This window comes from Platichthys flesus, chromosome 1 (assembly GCF_949316205.1).
Source record: "Platichthys flesus chromosome 1, fPlaFle2.1, whole genome shotgun sequence".
Taxonomy (NCBI): Eukaryota; Metazoa; Chordata; class Actinopteri; order Pleuronectiformes; family Pleuronectidae; genus Platichthys; species Platichthys flesus.
In genome coordinates, this window is record NC_084945.1 from 2383073 (window position 1) to 2402416 (window position 19344).

Consider the following 19344-nt stretch of genomic DNA (forward strand, 5'->3'; position numbering starts at 1 on the left):
TCCTCCTCCTGCCCCTCACTTCTAACATCCTCCTGCAGGCGTGCGAGGGATTCCCTGAAGAAAACATGCCAGTGAGGCTGATGTGACACAGCGTGTGCTGGAAGAGAGCTGACTCATCAAATATCCATCCCTCCGAGAGCAACCGAGCAGCCGAGAGCAGCTCATATCTCCTGATGCCTTGCTAGAGGAGCAGTCTCACAACCCCCCCCTCCCCTCCCAGCAGCACCAGCAGCACCAGCAGCACCAGCGGAGATTAAGACGGTGCAGAAACATCTCCTGCAGGATTACATCCAGCGCCGGCTGTGGCAGAAACACATCTCGGCTGTAAAAGGCTTCTGCTCCAGCTGATAATGACAAATCTAAGAATGGCAGCACAGTGCGTCAGCTGAACTTCACACCAGCCCACCTCCCTCCCCAGCTACCAGCTGATAGGACCTCCCCTGCCAGTTTCACCCAAACCCCTTTAGCGTCCCCCATCCCCGACACCACCATCAGTCTGCCCTTCAACCCCCCCGCCTCGCAGACCATGATGTTTCGTGATCAGGTGGGCGTCCTGGCCAGCTGGTTCAAAGGGTGGAACGAGTGCGAGCAGACGGTGGCTCTGTTGTCCCTGCTGAAGAGGGTGAGCCGGACCCAGGCCCGCTTCCTGCAGCTGTGTCTGGAGCACTCCCTCGCCGAGTGCACCGAGCTGCAGGTCCTGGAGGGAGAGGCCAACAACCCAGGTAAGACAGTCCGCTGCTCACACAGTCGACCGCGGCTTCATCCGTGAGGAGGCGATGAGGATGACGAGCTCACAGGCAGAACGGTTAAAGCAACACCGTGTAGCTTTTACTGAGCAACAGCGCCCTCTGCAGCCACTCGTTGTTTTTTATCCTTTGTGGTTTTTATATAGAGAAAATTAAAATTAGACTCTTGGTTTGGAAAGTGAGGCCAAAGCGGAAATACAGCTTCTATAGACGTCTGTGAGAAAATTACTCAACATCTCCCTTGATGATTGATTGATTGATTGATTGATTTTATTTCTTTTAGGAGTTTAAGAAATGTCTTGTTTCAAGTCTTCAATGCAGCAGGATTTTCATTTTGTAAGTTATGGTCCCATTAAGACTCGAATATAAAGCCCCACGTGTACTGGGGCTTGGAGACTGTGTCACCGTGTGATTGACAGCTAGCCCCCAGTGGGTGCAGGTCGCAGCCCATCTGTGAAACCAAGATGGCGCTGGACAATATGCCAAACTCGAGACTTCGAAACGCCTGCTCACAAACCAGTGGGTGAGAAGTTTCCTGCTGAATATTGGAGATAAACTCTGGTTTTGAATGACTTCTGAGTCTTTTGTTCTAAGTGAGTCATAGTTTAGCTTCGCTCTCTGGAACTTGCTCGACCTGATTCTGACAGGAGATCGAACCTGCTCACTGATGTTCCACAGAGGAGGAGCAGACGTTCAGGGAGAGGAGTGGGATTGAAGGAGGAAGATCCTCTCTATTCACAGTCACTGAACCATCAAACTCATTTTGAAGCTGTTGCAAGGTGTTGCTTTAATTTGTTTTACAGATCTATCCTGCCACCACAATACACTTGTATTCATAATATTTATATCAACATATTTTCCTGCTGCTGGAAATTGGCAGCAATCCTTCCAGAAGAGACTCACCAGTCAAATTCACAGATCTCACCAGTTCAAAAAAAGAAAGAGATATTGCCCACACTATTAAACATTCATGGGGTTTTCATCGAGTTTTCGACGGCTTGTTTTCCCAGAGGCTTCGCCGTATCTGACCGTGACACAAACACACAACTAAAGGCTTCACACACCCACAAACACACACACACATCTCCTACCAAGCACATTCCTGCATCCAGAGTAATAAACAGCTGAATCACTGATGGTATGAAACGGTGCAAATTGAGGCGCTGAACCGTTACCAGCCACTGAATGATTATAGAAGAGGTCGGGGTCGTGTATAGTGTGAGCTCAGCTGGGACTGAGGCTGGCTCCAGACAACACTCTGCCAGTCGGTGTGCCAGCCTATAGTGCTGTAGCCCCCCCCCCCCCCCCGGGGTTGGTATCGCGCCAAGGCACCCATGGGGGGGGGGGGGGGGGGGGTTTGTTGCATCAGACTGCAGCGTGGCCATGGAAACAAAAACCCTGGCAACTGACTGGGCTCATGAAAAATAGAATGAAGTGTTTCTGCTGCTGTGATGGAGAGCAGTGTGTAACCCAGGGCAGCGTCTGCAGGCAGCAACACATCTGCTGGCTGACGCTGGACTTCAGGAGGCAGCGCATGTAACTGAGGGCGATCTAATGGCTCTGCCTGGCAGTGATGCTCACACTCATCACAGGGATCTCACTGGGTGTACGACGGCCACTGGCTGAAGTACATTTTTTGGCTGCTCTTTGTTATTGTTCAACAGAGACGTGTGACGTTTCTTTCAGTGTTTCTTTCATCTTTGTAAAAGTTCTGCAAAGTTCCGTAGTCTCCTGAAGCTCAGCTGTGTGGTTGAGATTTCTGCATGAGACACCAAGCCGGAGAAAAGGTCAATCTCAGAGCGTTGGGCACTGGTTTTCTACGGTTTCAGGGTTGAAACTACACGTTTGATTTAGACTAGGTGTAAAGGTGTGCCACAGGCTTCAGGGTACGGTTTCTCTCATTTGGTGCAGAGGCATTGCCCAATCAGCGATGATGTGTAATATAAAGCCTTCTGTATTAAACAGGCACTGACACACTGGACTTTAAGGTTTGCTCCTGCAAGTGCTTGTTTGTTGTTTGTATCAGTGGAAGTTGTTGGATGCAGCTGCTCCAGACGACAAGGGCAGAGACATCAGCTGGAGATTGAAGATTTGAACAGTGTATTAAACACGTCATCTACCTCAAGAGATTTCTTCCACGAAAACGCAGAGATTGATCCTCTCAGCTGCCGTAGTTTCAACTCTTCGCAAAGGCGTTCAGTGCACCGCCATTTAACGTTTAAATAATATTTTCTTGGGCCGGCATTTCCCGCTGGAAGTGTTATCCAATCACAACAGAGTGAGCCAGCTGGCCAATCAGAGCAGACTGGGCTATATTAGGAAGGAGAGGGGGGTCTTAAAGAGACAGGCGGTAAAACCAAGTGATTGAGACAGAGGCTGAAAAGTGGAGCTACAGTAAGAAGAAGTGTTTTCTGAACACCAGCGCAAGTAAACCTTTTTTAAATCATGACTCAAATTAGAATAATCAACATGAATGTGACCTGAAAAAGTCTTCTTCAATATAAAGCCGGAGTTTTTCTGAAGGTTCCTCCGAACCCCGACTGGTTCATACAGTCAGATGAGTACCTTTTTATTTGCTTTTCAGAACACAGTGCGTTGTGTGAGTCAAAGAGACTTGTGATGTTTGCAGTGAAACTTGAGTCACAGTCATATTTCACTCTTACATCCTGTATGAATCTTCGTTTCTCAGCTAACAAGGCCTTGATTTACGGTGTAGGTGGAACGAGACATTAAAGACATACGCCCGTGGGTGGAGTTGTGGTTGTTGCTGTAAAATAACGTCTTAGTTGAGGATTCATTTGACTCGTGATTGGTATTTGGAGATTTGCACAGTGTTCTGGTGCACGGAGCAGGTTTGATGGCTGTGGATATGAAGGCCTTTGTTGGCGCAGCAGTCAAATAGCCTGGAATCAACAGTAAGACCTGAAATCTACATTACATTGGCAAATCTACCTTGATTATGAAAACACACTAAGGAACTCTCTTACCATACTATTATATTTAGAAAGATATATTCTGTCCTTGTTACGTCTGATGCGCTTTATTGTCGCTTCCCGTCCGCTGATTCAGCTAAAAGAGATGGAGTCAGCAGTGGCTGTTTCAGTGCTGCCGACTTCACGTCAGGACACACGCTGCTGAAAAGAGGCAGATTGAGAAGGTTGTCTGGTTACGTGATCCCTCTGGTATGTTTTGCTTACACAGTGCTTGTGTTGGGGGGGGGCTGATTTATCTATTGGTTTACTGTGCTAATATTTGTAATTATTTCTTATTATAGCGATGTCAGGGGAGGAAAACACGGTTGTTCCGTTGTCTTGGAAATATTCAATAAAATCCAGGATGTATATCAGAGGTGCTGCCTCTTGTTTTTCATAATGCTTCACCTGATTATTTTAGTGAGTGAATATTAGTAAGTTAATGTACTTGTTTTTATCAGTGGATTCCAGCCAGTTTTAATGAGTTCAAGAATCACTGCTATAGTCTGTTGGGTAATCTTGTGTATAATTTAGAAATTAAGCAGTTTAATGTTTCGTATTTCCTGTTTTTTCCTTTACCGAAAACATCCCAAACTGTGACCTTAGAACCAAGGTCTGTACCAAACTGTGCTTTTTGTTTACCACTACACCGTGACAAATAGCCGTAAACATCCCCCCAGGTAAAAACCCTTCCCCTTCAGATTGTTCCCCTCAGGTTGAACAGGCCTTTTCTGCTGAGTAAAAAAAGTGCAGTGTGATGTGCTGCCGGTGCAGAAATGAGACGTGCCGGCGGCTCGAGGGTTAACGTGCAGCTGGAAGTCTCGGGCTGAGTGGAAAAGCGCAACTATTTTCAAAGCGGTGCACAAATGAATGGAATCCTCAGTGACCTACTTCTCTGAGCGGCTGAGAGGCCTCCTTGTTTTGGGACCCAGCGAGTGATGTGACTTTATTTGCCACTTGAGATGCGATTGTAGTAAATGGGGCGGAGTTCACAGGCGAGATCTGATTTTCTTCTAGTTTCTGTGTAGACTGGTTACTGCAGTTTACTGTAGATCTGTAAATGAAGCATTAGTTCCTTGAGTTTTCAGTTCAGTCAATAGCTTAAGTCAACAAGAGAGCTCTTCCAAATCACTTCACATTAAACCACCATAAATCCCACATTTATTACATCCCTGCAGCATTTCAGTTGTTATTAGGAAATGAAACTTCCCCCGTTAGGGAGAACAAAACTTCTTTTGAGAAAATCCCAAGAGAAACCATATATCTGATCAAGCTGAGAGAATATGACTAGCGAGCAGAGTAGCATCTGAAGACACACACACACACACTCAGAGGGTGTGGGGTTAGTGTAAGGGGTGGGGTTAGGACTGGACAGTGGCTCTGGTGTTCTGAATCACTAACCTCATTTTCGTGTGGTGTGGCGTTCTGCTGACCTGGCCTGCACGGCTGTTTGAGCGGGAAGGAGGTGTGGGGGGGGGGACTCGATGTGTACGAGCAGCTGTGTTGTAGAGGAGACGGGAACAGAGGCAGAGCTCTGTATGGACGACGAGTCGCGGCAGTGTCTTTAGGGCTCAGTGCCATCCAAAAACTTTAAAAAACAATTCATTGATTTTGATACAGGTTTCTGGAAAAATATTTTTCCTTAGCATGTTTTCATAATCAAGGTAAATTTGCCAATGTAATGTAGATTTCAGCAACAGAGAACTATAAATCAAAAAGTGTCCGTCCGTCCGTAACGGACTCGGAGAAGCATAAATTGGCCTTAAGTGTGTCCTGATCCTTGTTGGGGTGGGGGGGAGGGGCCAATTGTTTGGGCCCTCGAAACGAAGAGATTTCAGACCCACACTTCAAATCAAAGTTTTCAAAACGCTAGCATGCTAACGCTACATTGTATCGCATGATCATCCCTTATTTTCACGTAATTTCATGTGGCATCCCCACTCTTTGAATATACACGTTGCACTTGAAGTGCTGTTCCAATTCGTAGAGGAAGATTTCAACCACTAGGTAGCTCTCAAAAACAAGTGGTAGGGGTAGGAAGAAGGGGTGAAATGGGGTTCGGGTGTAATGTCCCCCTCTGTCTGGATTTCTCACTGTAAACATTGTCCACACTTTGTCTTTTCGAACAGATTTGATACTTGTTTCAAGCTCTTCCATTGTACTGAATCCCTCAGATATAAAAAAAACTATATTTACACCTGGAAGCAGCAGATTCTCAGAAGTACATGACTTATACAGAGGTTGTAGATGGGTGGGAGGGGCTTGAGTATCAGAGTTTGAACTTGAAAAGCTATTTAAATCTAGGTCAAAATATTACTTCCAGCTAAAAAAATAAATAATTTTCAGAGAAGCTGCTGAGACCATCTTTGTGTGTGTGATATTGTAGAGAGAGAAAGCATACTTCTGAGCGTGTGTGTGTGTATGTTTGAGGGAGAGATGAATGACGGGAAAGGGAAAGTGCGTTGTGTAAGGTTTAGTATTAGTCAGAGAATTCCTGATGCGCTCTCTGCCTAAACTAGGTCTGATGAAAACCTGGGCTGGAAATCAGCATTCCTGGCCGAGGCGGTGAGCGGTTCCGGTGTTGGGGATACTGTCTAGGAATGTGGGCACGTCGCAGCACACTCGAGTCGAACACTCAGCGAGAGTTGAACGGGGGCTTTTCCAGTTGAGGGAGCTGGGAATGGGGGGGGACACACAGTGGAAAAGGAAAACTTATTCCACCTTCAGTCGAGCTAAGGTCTCCTGTGTAAACTGTGGAATATATGAGGGGAGGAGGAGGAAGGGGTGGGGCCAAGAAGGATAGTGGTGCCATTTACAGCTCCTAACTCATTCACACTTTCTCATATCAAGTTTTTAGCTGAGCCCAGTCAATACTCATTAAAAGGAAGGTTACGTTTTTTAAATCTTTCTTGGATGTGACCTCCATTTCTTCTTTAGAAGGTATGTAGTTGGTAAAGTCCCAGACGTCCCTCTCCATAGCCACACTTTCCAGCTCTTGCTTGGGCATCACAAGGTGCTCCCAGGGCCAAATGGGATAAGTAGTCTCTCCATTGACTTCTGGGTGTACCCTGGGGTCTCCTCCTGATTGGGAATGCCGAGTATACCTCCAATGAGGCCCAGGAGGCTTCCGGACTAGATGATAGATTGATAGATAGATAGATAGATAGATAGATTACTTTATTCATCCCCGAAGGGAAATTAAGTCATCATAGCAGCCGGTACATTTGAATACAATAAAATACAATACAATAGAATAAAATAAAACATAGAGATGCTCCAACCACAACCTCGAGATCTCGATCTTTCGAGTGACTACCCAGAGCTTGTGAGCATATATCGACTGGTTAATCGAAAGCTTTGCCCTGCAGCTCGGCTCCTTCTTCTCCACAATGACTGCCGAAGGCCCCCCCATCTACCTCAGAGACTTGGCAATCCATCGTCCATCGATTCATCCATCGATTTTTTTTTAAATCAACCCTTTTGATGGTGATTTCAAAAATGTCTGTTTCAGCGACTTGAGACTAAGTTAGCGAGGGACCCAAAAGTTTGCTCACTAAAACCCTGCTATCACCCTTTAACCCTGATGTAGCCGGCCTCCTCTGCCAAGACCGTGCCTATAAATATTTGCTCCCATCAAGCAAAATTTTAAATAGAGGTGATCTGGTCTAATTTCTCTGTTGCACAATCACAAGGGTCATTTGTCAACATCCTTTGTGTCTTTTCTAAATGTCTCATTGACCATTCTTTCAAAGAGAGAGAGACAGAGAGAAAACTCTTGTATCAGGATCAGAGCGCCAAACTATTTGATCGCACCCACGCATGAGCAAACAGTTTATTTCTGGAAGTTGACGGCGTGTTCTGTGAACTCGCACTGAACCTCAGGAATGGGGACAGACAACCTGCCAAAACGACCAGAAGGGAAAATGAAATAAAGCTCGTCTTTTCTCCGTCGGCCTCTACAGCAAAGAGCTTTTTATTTTCAACTCTTCCTTCCAAGTGTGTTTGTGGGTTTTTGTGTGTGTTTGCTCTCTCTCTCTCTCTCTCTCTCGCTCTCTCTCTCTCTGTGTGTGTGTGTTAAAGAGAGAGTGAAAACGAGGATGGGCAGAAACCTGGGACTTTAAGCCTCAGACATGTCAGGCTCTTGATATTATCTCTAAGAGGCGAACGAGGTCTCACAGATAGCAGGGATTATGCAATCAAGACCTCCACAGACCCTGTAGGTTTAGTTTCTCAATGAAACCTTCTGTGCATCTTTATACCTCTGATTCCAGCTTTGCTTTACCCAGCAAGCTGGATTACTATGTCATCTGTGTATGTTTACACCTGGCCTCAAACTAAAGGCAACATCACCGGTTATAATTGAGTAGCTACACTGATAGAAAAGATTGAACAGAGGCGTTAACAGCCAATAGGCCTGTGGAGCTATTGAATTGAAACACATAATAAACCTTAGATGTGTTTACATTATTGTCCTTATCCACAGAAAACTGCCTGTTTATACACACCTGACATACCTACTTGACACATGCAACACACACACACACAGACAATATCAGCTTCTCCTTCATTGTGCTTTCTGGGCCTGGCTGGAGTCCTCGTTTCTATTGGACGTGTGAGAGACTCATTTGTCTCTAAGGACGCGTTCAGCAACAAGTCTCACATTAATCAAACACCTCACATTTACACCATTAGTGAATTATGACTGTTTAAGAGACAAGTGCTTACATTTAAACAATTGACATTGATCTGTAATTCAACCTAATGCCGACTACAAATAAAATGTTAAGAGCAAAAACCCCATCTAAATTTACAACTGGGTGATTCAGACCGAGGGTGAGAACAGGTGAGGGATACCAGCTTGTCTCATAGACGACCAGTCAGTCTCAGCCGGACCAGGCCAGACATACAGGCGTATAATGTTTCCCCATATAGCCCCCCCCCCCCCCCCCACCCCCAGACCCTCAGCCAAGGCCTGCCCCGTCCCCGCCCTGCTCTCCGGCAGCTGGCTGTTCCATACAGTACACCTCTTGTGTAAGGAGGCTGTTTAAACTTGGGAGCCGTCCAGCCCCAATTGCACAGACAAGCGGATCTGTAGAGACAAGGCAGCCCATGTAATAACCTAAGTTTGACTTGGAATGAGGAAGATGGTGAGTGGCACCCAGTAACTCATCTAACAATCTGTGATCAATGGGTCAATGTACACCTGTAGCGGACATGATGACTAAAACCTACACATGTACATCATACGGAGACAGTTAACCAACAATAACTGTGTGTGGTGTGCCAGTCAGAAATATCATTAAGCAATTAATTAAACATCAAACCTTTAACCGAGTCATTAATGAACGATAATCATCTGAAGTTCAGTGTTTTTCGAGACAACTGAGTAAAACTGAGATTCAACCTAACGTAAGGAGTTGATGACAGTGCTGCTGTAGACACCGACAGTGAATGTTTTTGATTATATGATCATTACTTTGTTCAGCACTGAAAACACGATGTATTTATAGTTCAGGATCAGGTGGCGTCCTGATATTTCCTCACTGTGAGGGTAGTTACATTTACAAGCACGGAATCTTCTTCATTTGTGGTTTGTAATGTAGATGAATTCAAGGGTTCTTTAACTTGCCTAATGTTGGCGTCATAGTCACTCATCAACATCGGAAATAAGGCTGGAGAAAACCTCCAAACACGCCAGACTCTGGCATCTTTGTGGTCGTCAGAGTACAGTCGTTACAGCTGGACATATGAATATCAGGTTTTCTCATAAAACTTGGAAACAATAAGAAGGTTTGTGCGCGGGTGCTCGTGATCTCAACTGTCAGGGATGATGTGAAGAGGCAGAAGCAGGAGATGCTCAGAACAAGAACTGTAAAAGACAGTGCAGGTGGACTGAGGACAACTGGTGCCGTTTTTAAAGGCAACGGGTGGTCACAGCAAATATGATGTTACTGTTTCATTCCTAAACTTAACCGAAGTGACTAAACCTTGTTCAGCATTTGAGCCCTGTGTTATTTAAGTCCTTGAATACCATAACGCCTCTTATTCATAACGCACGCTGAGAAAGGCTCGGGACATCTTAACATGAGAAGGGCTGCTGTTAGAATAAAAAGTATTCTTGGCAGAGACCTTTTTAGTTTGCTGGTCCACAGCAGCTGAGCCAAAACCTTCATGTGGGACTCTGCTCTGGCCTCAGCTGCGTCTCTCACTGTCCCCTCTGTCCTTGCATGAATGGACGGTGACAGTTGAGACACAGCAAGGCGCCAACTGAACGCACTCATTCACTTCTGATTGGCTCACACGCCGCTGGCCACGATGGACGAAGTGACATCACAGCCCAGCCAGAGAGACCCATGGCAACGGTTGCCTTGCCGGCCATACAACAGGAGATGTTGAGTTCCTGTTTGGTGGAAATGACCTCATCGAAAACCAGATCCCTCCAGGAAGCTGTGTTTGTCTGCCGCCAAGCTCACCACGACTCTCCCGTCCAGGCCAGGTGTCTGTGCAGGACCCATCATCACCTCATGAGTCATGGACACACTGTACACTCAACCAAAGCCCTGTTTATTTCTTTAAGTGTGGTTGGATTATAAAAGGATGGATCCAAAACGGTAGCTGCCATATAGATTCATAAACCCGTTGCCTCCATGTTGGCAGTTGAGACGTGGACCAAACCAAAAAGTCACAGCACAAGTTGTATGGATTTCTGAGGGTGTAAACATGCAACCATCCACTGACACCTTCCTCCACTGAGTCTGTGGTGCAAGCTGCAGAGTAGCGCGCTCATCGCCTCGGGCTATTGTGTTGTCATGTTTTTTCTGAATGAGTCTGCTTGTGTGTACGTGTACGTTGTCTAAACTCACGTGGTGTTACAGCCGGATGCTGGAGCTACATCCCTCAGGCTGAGGACAGCCGAGGCCGCTGGATAAACTCGTCTGTCTCGCTCTCACAGTCTCACAATCCACATTCCAGTGGACACTCTACTGTACCATCTATGTCACGGGCTGCAAACAATCATGCTTCTTTTGTCATACTGTCCTTGTACAGAAAACAACACACTCAACTAAGTGATGAGTGTAGCACGGAGGTCTAGGACTGTAGACAGAGTAGCTATGTGCTGATTCCATATGTTGAGCAACAGAGCTCAAGTGTTTGCTGACCAAATAAAAAATGTCCACGAGCAGCAATATTTATTATTTATTTATAGCATAACATAAACTGATGCACATGTAAACAAATGTTTGCACACTTCCTTACTTTTAGTTGGGGGCTGATACAGATGTTTGGGAGTAACACGTATCCAAGAGTGATTCATCAGCCAATTCAATGATTCCTTGAGATTAAACCCTTATTCCAAAGAAATTTAAATTAATTAAACTAGTATAAATATACATATATAAATAGAAAGCACAAGTTAAATCAAATATACGGAACATAACATTTTTATTGAAAAATATTAACACATTTGCTGGAGGCTACTGAAAAACTCCCCTATTCTCTGGTCTGATGTTGAAGAAGTTTATGTCCCAGTTACTTTCATAAATGTACCAGAAACATCACCAGTACACTGTATGTGTGTGTTCACCTTCTTTCCAGCAGGTACGGAAATAAACCTCTCTTCCACAAAGGAAAATAATTATCATTCTTGTAGGAGGAAGGAAAGGGGGGGGGGGGTTGTTCAGAGCAGAGAGACACAGAAACGCACAGAGAGTGGCCGATGGGCCCCTGACTACCATTTCCTTAAATAGAGTTGTGGGCTTCTCCGGTCCAGCCCTGGCAGAGCTTAGGCTCACATTCCCAGCATAGCTGTGACTGCCACATTCAGAGCCTCCCCAACACTCGAGCTCTACGTACACTTTCACAGGTAGACTGCAAATCAATTCCCCCCGCTCTCAGCCCCACCCCCCACCCTGCTTCCTGCAGACCTCCAACCACCAGTTACTACTGCAGCATGGGAGAAAAGAGGATGTTGATGAAGACTCAAGAGGAAGTGGGAAGGCATGGGTGGAGGCGGGGGGTTGGAGTAAAGGATAGCAAAGAATTGTACTCCATTCATAAAGCAGCTTCTCAGAGGAAACCTCCCCCACTGCTGGGAAAGAGACAAGGCAAGAAAAAGAAATCCTCATCGCTTACTCTCCACTGACCCACAGCGCACAACCTGGTGATGTGTCTTAGAAAGCTGCAACAGATCGTCCTGCAGAACAGAAATAGCTGCATCTATAGTTTTATTGAGTCAAAAATTAAATTCAAACTCAGATGAGGTTTTGAATGGCAGAGAGTTTTACCCATGTCCTTAGAGTAACCTCCTACTTCCTGCCTTCGATAGACCGCTTTTATTGACATCTGTTTTTGTCCAGAGGAGTTTTTACCTGTCCACATCAACACAACAGGTTACAGACATGTTTTGTACAATGAGGTTCCAGAAAAAAATGTGCCACTCTTATCTGCCTGGTTCCCCTGGAGGTTCTCTGAGCTCCTCCACACACACCACCTGGATGTCTGGCCTTGACAGACCAGGTTTGACTGAGTGGATGTAAAGTGATGTCCGACATGGTGAAGAGCTCCTCTGTGATGGAACCACAGAAGCAGGATGCTGCCGTGTACAGTAGCTGTGAAGTCTCTTTTCCTGGGGAGAAAGACACTTGCACACTGACAAACGCGTCCAGCTCATCGGTTGCAGGTGCTTCCCACTTTAGATGTGTGAGCATGCACGTGCGCATCCCACATGCACGTACACATTCATCCTGGTGACTGTTTAAAACATCACAGTGTAAATAAGCAAGCAAGGAAAAGACATCTGACAAGCAGATGAAGGCGGTGCTTTAATTAATATATGTGACCAGGTGTCCCGACTGGGATGATGCAAGATGGATATGAAAGGGGTTTTCTCCTTGTGTTCTTTAATGGGCGACAGGAACCTTGCTCTTAAACCTCGGGTCCAGTTGCCACAGATCCATAAAAGGTTGTAGAATTCATTCATCTAGAAGTAAAGGTCTTAAAAATGTGTAGAAATGGGCAGTAGAATAGTTTTTTCTCAAATTGGTCATGCATATTTTTGAAATGCTTTACTGAGAGTTTCTTACATTACCGTGAGCAAATAGCACTTTTCTTTTCTCAAAGCAGGTTCTTTTTTTGCACTTTCTGATAACAAGCAACAAGGTGTGGTAAATGCAGCTTCAATGAAAATTCAACCCAGATTATGTGGATGAAACCACTACCAGGCAATGTACATGAGGCTCAGTGTTAGAAACCCAGATGCTGAGAAACAGAAAACTGTAGACAGGCACCAGGTATTTCCCTCGTATCTGAAGTTGTAAATGTAATTCAAACGGAGTGGCATTTTAAAGAACTCTTAAATCCAACCTGCCTTAAGCTGTCGGATCCTTGGTTTTGCAGACTGTAATATTTTCTATAGCCTCTGCTGGTTTCCATTATGAGAGAAGAATGTTGTGGCAGGAAAGTTTGGAGCGAGCGCTCGGGTTTGGACGATGACCAGTTAAAACAGTGGGGCGGCCCTCTGACTGTAGATTATTTTAATCATCACTCCATGAGCTCCCAGTTCAGAGCTCATCTTGTCATTAGAGTCATTAGTCAAAAAGCAAATCAGGAATCTGACCGGACAGGAAATAAACCTTTACAAACAAACTTTCTGTCAGAAAACTGTAAATGTAACTGTGATGGGGCAGTGCAGAGTTACTCCCTCCTCTCTGTTGCTGCTCCAGGGCCGGAATCTAATGAAGGTGAGACATGGGGAGAAAGGTTTGATTGTAATATAAAGATTAAAAAGACAGTTCTCCCCGTGTCTGCCTGGGTCTTCTTCGGCATCCTCAAGCAGCCCAAAGATCTATTATTCCTCTGCATTGTTGTTACTCTCAGTATTTTGGGCCTGTGATGGATTTGCCACAGCCCCCTCACAACCCTCAAAGGATAAGAAGTGTAAATATAAATATAATATATTGATGGAAGGATAAGACGGGTATAGTAAACAGGAGAATTTCCTCTATCAAAATAAAAGAGAAAAGAAGTTTTGTAATACAAACTTATAAGGTCGTTCTATCTCACTATGTTTAAGAAAGTGACCTAAAACCCATAACTGCATCCTCCCCTTCAATGAAATTGTTCCCAAATGTTAAGAGGTTCCTCCCTTGCCCTTACCCCATCCTTTCACCAAGTTTAAATAAAGTAGTTTCACTCAGTTTCTGTGTAATCCTGCTCACAGACAAACCCATTTCTCAATTGTGTGAGGTTTAAGAAATGTGTTTGCAGCAGAGAGTGGATTCACTCCACGTTAACACAAAACGGATGTGTGTCAGTCATGTTTGTTTAGTAACAGGCCGTTTGTCCAAATATCCTGATCGGAGCAGCATGTGTCCATGAGATCCTGGTCCAGTGGGAGCAGTGTAAACCACTTGCTGACTGGTTTCCCGCCGGCGCAGACCGCCTACTTCCTGTCCCGCCCTTCACCTGCCGGGCACGGCGACTGACACACTTAGATGGAAAGGGATAGATTTCCTCTCCCTGCCCTCCTCTTCCCCTTTGCTTCACCACTCTCTTAGCAGAGCTGAGGCTTGTCCTAATATTAATCTTGAAATCTGAAGCTGACCTTTTGAAAGAAAAGGCTGAACTTTACTTTTAGCCTCGACCGGAGTAAACAGTGCTGCTCCTCCTCTGTTATGTGTCAGTGGGTCAGGCCGAGGTCAAGGTCAAGCTGATCTCTGAATCTGTCTCTTTCTTTCAAACTGTCTTTTTCTCTGACTACAACGCAACTGTATTTGCTTTCGAATTCAATGTGGTCGCAATGTGTCCTCAGCTTTGGTCAATCTGGACAAAGTTCGTCCCCAGTGCGTCAACGCCCGTACAGTCCTTGTCCCGTGGTCAAGCTCAATCTGATACCTAACACACTTTTGTACTTGTACTTTGAAATATCTGTCCCTCTTTAGTCCTCTTCTCTTTTACTCCCCTGGCTCTTTGTCTTTTCTCCTCCTCCAGTTTATTGCCCTGTTCGATTGTCTTGTCTTGTTTATGTTTCAGTTTTCATTCCCTCTCTTTTCTTCCCCTCCAGTCTAAACCTGTTGACACCGGTGAACTTTCCAGGCCATCTTGCTATGTCTTGTATCCACCCCCCTTCTACCTCTCCTCTCTCATCCCCCACGAACGGGGCCCCTGAACTTGTGCTGGGGCCTGTGGGAGCCTGCCTGCAGTTCTTGTCAGGACACATGGTCTCTCTCTCTCTCTCTCTCTCTCTCTCTCTCTCTCTCTCTCTCTGGGTGTGGCGATGCAGCAGTATTAGATCATTCAAATCATACATTTTGTGCACCACACCTCTTTTACTGTATATACACTCTCCCTCCTGCTCCCCACTTTTATTCCCTCATCTCCACTCTTTTTTCTCAGTTGCTTGTCTTCTTCTTTTTCTTCTTAGTCTTTTTTGATTCACCCTCCTTTGGTATTTCACGTGTTGTCGGTGATGCCTCTTTGTTTTCGGATTTAACTCAGTTGCACGAGTATCAGAATTTGAAGGGCTGCAGCTACCAGTCATTGTCATTGTTGAACAATCTTTGGACAAAACTGTCCCTTCCAATTTCCAACAGTCCAAGATCATGTGTTCAGGTGTTTTGTCTTGTCCCACTTGGGACAATAGTCACACCCGAAGATGCTCAGTTGTCAGCGGGTAAAGTGGGTCGTCCACTAATTAGAAAAGTAATTCGATCCCCAGTTCCTCCAGTCTGCATGCTGAAGTGTTCTTGGGCAGGACACTGAACCCTTCAACCTCTGACGGCTGTTCCGGAAGCACGTAATTGGTGTGTGATAGAAAAAGAGCTGTGTTGCATGAATGTGTGTGTGTGTGAATGGGCCAATGCAACCTGTGGAAAAATGCTACACAATCTATTCATCAATTATTCGACTACTATTCATGGCAGCTGTAAAATGTGTCTTTATAATCCAGGTTGCCTCGAAATGCTATCTTGTATCTGTATGATTTAAAAAAAAAAGACAAAGAAAATGATCTGTTAGTTTTTGGGGGGTTTTGCTTTAAGGAGCAAACAACAATATTATGACTCAGACTTTTTGAAATCTTCATTCTTACATTTCACTACAAGAATTACCAGAGTCCTGCACCAGCTGTGAATGGCACACGGTATTTGTTCTGTTATAAACCCCCCTGCGTGAACTTTACCATTAGTCCACATGAACCATGTGTGCTGTCATTTCCTTTACATTAAATCTGCCGATGGTGATAAGGGCCGGCGCCGGTGTCAGTGAGGTGCAAACAAAAATGTAGATCTTTCCACGATGGAATCTATAGATCATATCCTGCCTCAGGCTGCTCTTCCCAGCAACTCTCTCGCCTCCAGATATCTTCTTTAGTTGTGAATGTTAAAACTGCAGAAAATATTTGCTACCAAATTTCTGTCTGAAAATATCCAGTGAGACTTAATAAGCCTGTGGAAAAACACACTCATACTGTCGGTATCACAGGTGTAATGTAGACAATGACTCAGTCATGTGACATTTTGCCTGACCAGCATCTGATGCCAGTGTTTTGTGTAAACGACTGGAGATTGTCATATTATGGCTCATTATACAGTGTGTGGTGTTAAATAGAGCCATAGTAGAGTGGGAATAGGACTGGGGCTCGGACTGTGTGTCTGTGTGTGTGTCTGTGTGTGTGGGGCTGTGGATCCGTTAGGAATCACTGCATTTTTCAGCAGCAGGCTCTGTGGTATGCCAGAACATTCCACACTGCTGAGCTGGAGAATCCACTCGGAAAAGCAGGAGCGGGAACTTTTCCTCTCTGCCTCCTCCCACCTCCTCCTCCTCACTCCACCCATCTACTACTCTTCCTTTCTTAACTCTGCTCTCCTCAAGTAACCTCCACTAGCCCAGCTCCTTTTTCCTCCTTCGACAAGCTCTTCTAAGTCCAAATTCCATCCTCACACAGTGCGGCTCTTTGTCCAAACCATGAGGTCTTGTTTTATGGAACCGTGTGAGTCTGAGCTGTGTAACTGTTTTGTAATGAGTCGGGTTAAAAAGTCGATTTCTGGATCTTTTCATGCAGTTATCCATTCACCTTTAATCCCTTCCAATCTTTTCTTTCTCCGTCTTTCTGTTGGGTGTGTTTTTCTGCTAGTTCCTCTGAGTCTCCTCGGCTGCTCCTTTTTCTAAATTAATCCCCCCCGGCTCTGTTTATTGTCCGTCAGCTCTCCTTCGGTGGCTGTCCTCTGGTTGGTAAAGGGAGCACGCTGTGTCGGACTTGGTGCTGAATCAACAACGGCTATAGCAAGTTGCCGCTGGTGGGACAAAGTGAGCAACCCTCGTGTTTGTTTTGCTAACAGGAGAATCCCAGGACAGAGGTTTAGAGGCTGCAGTCACACATACAGAAAGAAGCCTGTGAGGTTTTCCATGGCCTAGATTCAGTTTGTACCTACTAGCACCTGGTCTACAGCTTCATCTTAACCAAAAAGTGATATCAACTTCTAAACCTGGTTCATAGTTGTGTAACTTTATACAGACATTTGTTTGAGCTGGGTTCATATCCCCACACGGTTCAGTTTTCAGACATGCACTGAAGTCTGGACATTTTCCTGAAATGCTATGGAGTTGCTGTAGGCCAGAATGAAAATGTTCGAGTCCAGTCGCTGAGGGGATTTCTCCTGCCAGCCACTAGTTGAATCTCCGGAAAAAATGTCACACTGAGCTCACGTGAGAACTCTGCAGGAAATTTGCAGAAAAATTATGAATGAGAATGTTGATGACGCTGCTAACATGTGACTGACGCAAACACAAATCTCAGGAGGAAAGAGAGGAGCCATACGTGGAAGATGTTTATAAAGATGTCAGCTTGGAAAGACGATGAGATTCTAGATCTTTTGGCCATTAGTTAATGTTAGTTAGTTAATTTAACTTCAGTTCATGTTTGAAAGTGAAAAGTGTCTTTGTTTCCCCCCCCAGCATCGCACACGTCCAATGTTGGTGTGTCAACTTCAGTGTGATTAGGAGCTGCCTTGTTGTGGCTTTGTTGTGACCTAGCTATATTTAGAAAGAGGAATCATGTGTCTAACAAACTGTCTCCACGTGTGGGTGTGGGTGTGGGTGTGTGTCCAGTGGAGTGTGCTTGTGTTTGCACATAACCAATGTGTAACAAATGAGCTAAAACAATCATATTGTTTCCACCACTGTCTCCAGCGTCACTTGTCTTGTGATCACAGAGTCTGACGTGAAGAGGACACACTGTTTCCAGCTCAGGGTCAAAGCTAGGTCCTTTCATCCTTCTCCATGTTATCAGAGGAACTCACATTACTCTGAGATGGAAGGTTATTTGTAGTAATTAGTTTCACTGGTTTCTGTTTGCTCTTCTTTATCTTTTTAATCTTTGGGATTAAAACCTGGGAGATGAGGCACTGAGCCACCGTTACACTCCTGATTTGAATCCGGTGCTAATCCAGTAAAATTTACTTTACAATGACACTTCTGTGTTTCAGTGAATGCACAAGTCCTGTGATACGAGACATAGATCTGGGGCTAAATGAAATACTTGATTATTTGTGTCACTTGTCTTTTTTTAGTCGGAACTTGAAATTGTATTATTCTTAATTTGTAATATCTATGTCTGAATCACATATGACTAATGTCTAAATTGACATATCTCTATAATAAAGTTAAATCAGACTAAATTTCCAATAATTCTGTCCCACACTTGATTAAGTGATTTTATTTCTTAACTCAAATTAACTCTGTCAAGCAGATTTAATTTTAAATTTCATTTAAAGTGCCATTCTAGATTGATTGTCTAGGTGGATTACATTCACTGTATTTTTAATTTCATATAACATCTTTTTTTGATATAAATTTCCCTTTAATTCTTTGCTTATACAATATTGCTATTCTTTGACGCAACATAATTATTGCCCTATTATCATTAATAGTTTAAAGTTTCTCCAAACGTCCACCGAGTCCCCACAGATGGCTTGTGTTGTTGACTCAGTCACGTTACTCTGGGGTTTTCCAGGGATGTGGCCGTGTTCAGCAACATGTTCGAGCTCCAGTAAAACGTCTTATTTTGTGAAGAGAGGCTTTAACTCTCTTCCCTCATACCCCAGCGTTCCCTTGAACTGACTTGTCGACTTGTGCTTCAGCTCTACGTCAGTGTTTCCCAGAATGAGGCTGAACAACTCTGAGAACAAGAGGGAACTTGTTGCCTTCAGCTGTGTGCTGCACACGTAGGTGGGCAGTGTTCTGTTGGTAAATAATGCTGAGCAGGATGTTTTACATTGTAGGAAAGAAGTGAGTCACGCTCCTCTTTTCAAAACTAAAAGACCACTTGTCTTAAATGTTGCTCACAAACTTCTCTTTTATAGAATTGCCCTTAGGAAAAGGTGACAATCTATTTTTACCAAACCCCAATATGAATGTAAAGCACTTTGAGCTGCACTTCTTGTATGAAAGAGGCTATTTCTACTTAAACCTTCACATATGAAAAGCCTGAACCAGAATTTTTGTTTTTTAATGACTCCAAACGATTCATTGTTGCTCACAAAAGGTTTTATTGATTAACTAATTTGTTAATTGGCGAACTGTCAAATCCCTAATTGACAGTCGCAAAGTCCTTTATGTCTTTATGAGTC

General features: G+C 44.6%; 1 protein-coding gene across 2 annotated transcripts in view; it reads left to right on the forward strand.

The window, feature by feature from the left end:
* The window catches only part of samd4a (sterile alpha motif domain containing 4A), a 50813-nt gene that overhangs the window by 1163 nt on the left and 30306 nt on the right, over positions 1-19344 (forward strand). For both annotated transcript variants that reach the window (XM_062391968.1, XM_062391976.1), the window contains exon 2: positions 39-722. In XM_062391968.1, the coding sequence (XP_062247952.1) occupies positions 527-722 (196 nt within the window). In that variant the 5' untranslated portion in view covers positions 39-526. The remainder of the gene's footprint in view (positions 1-38; positions 723-19344) is intronic.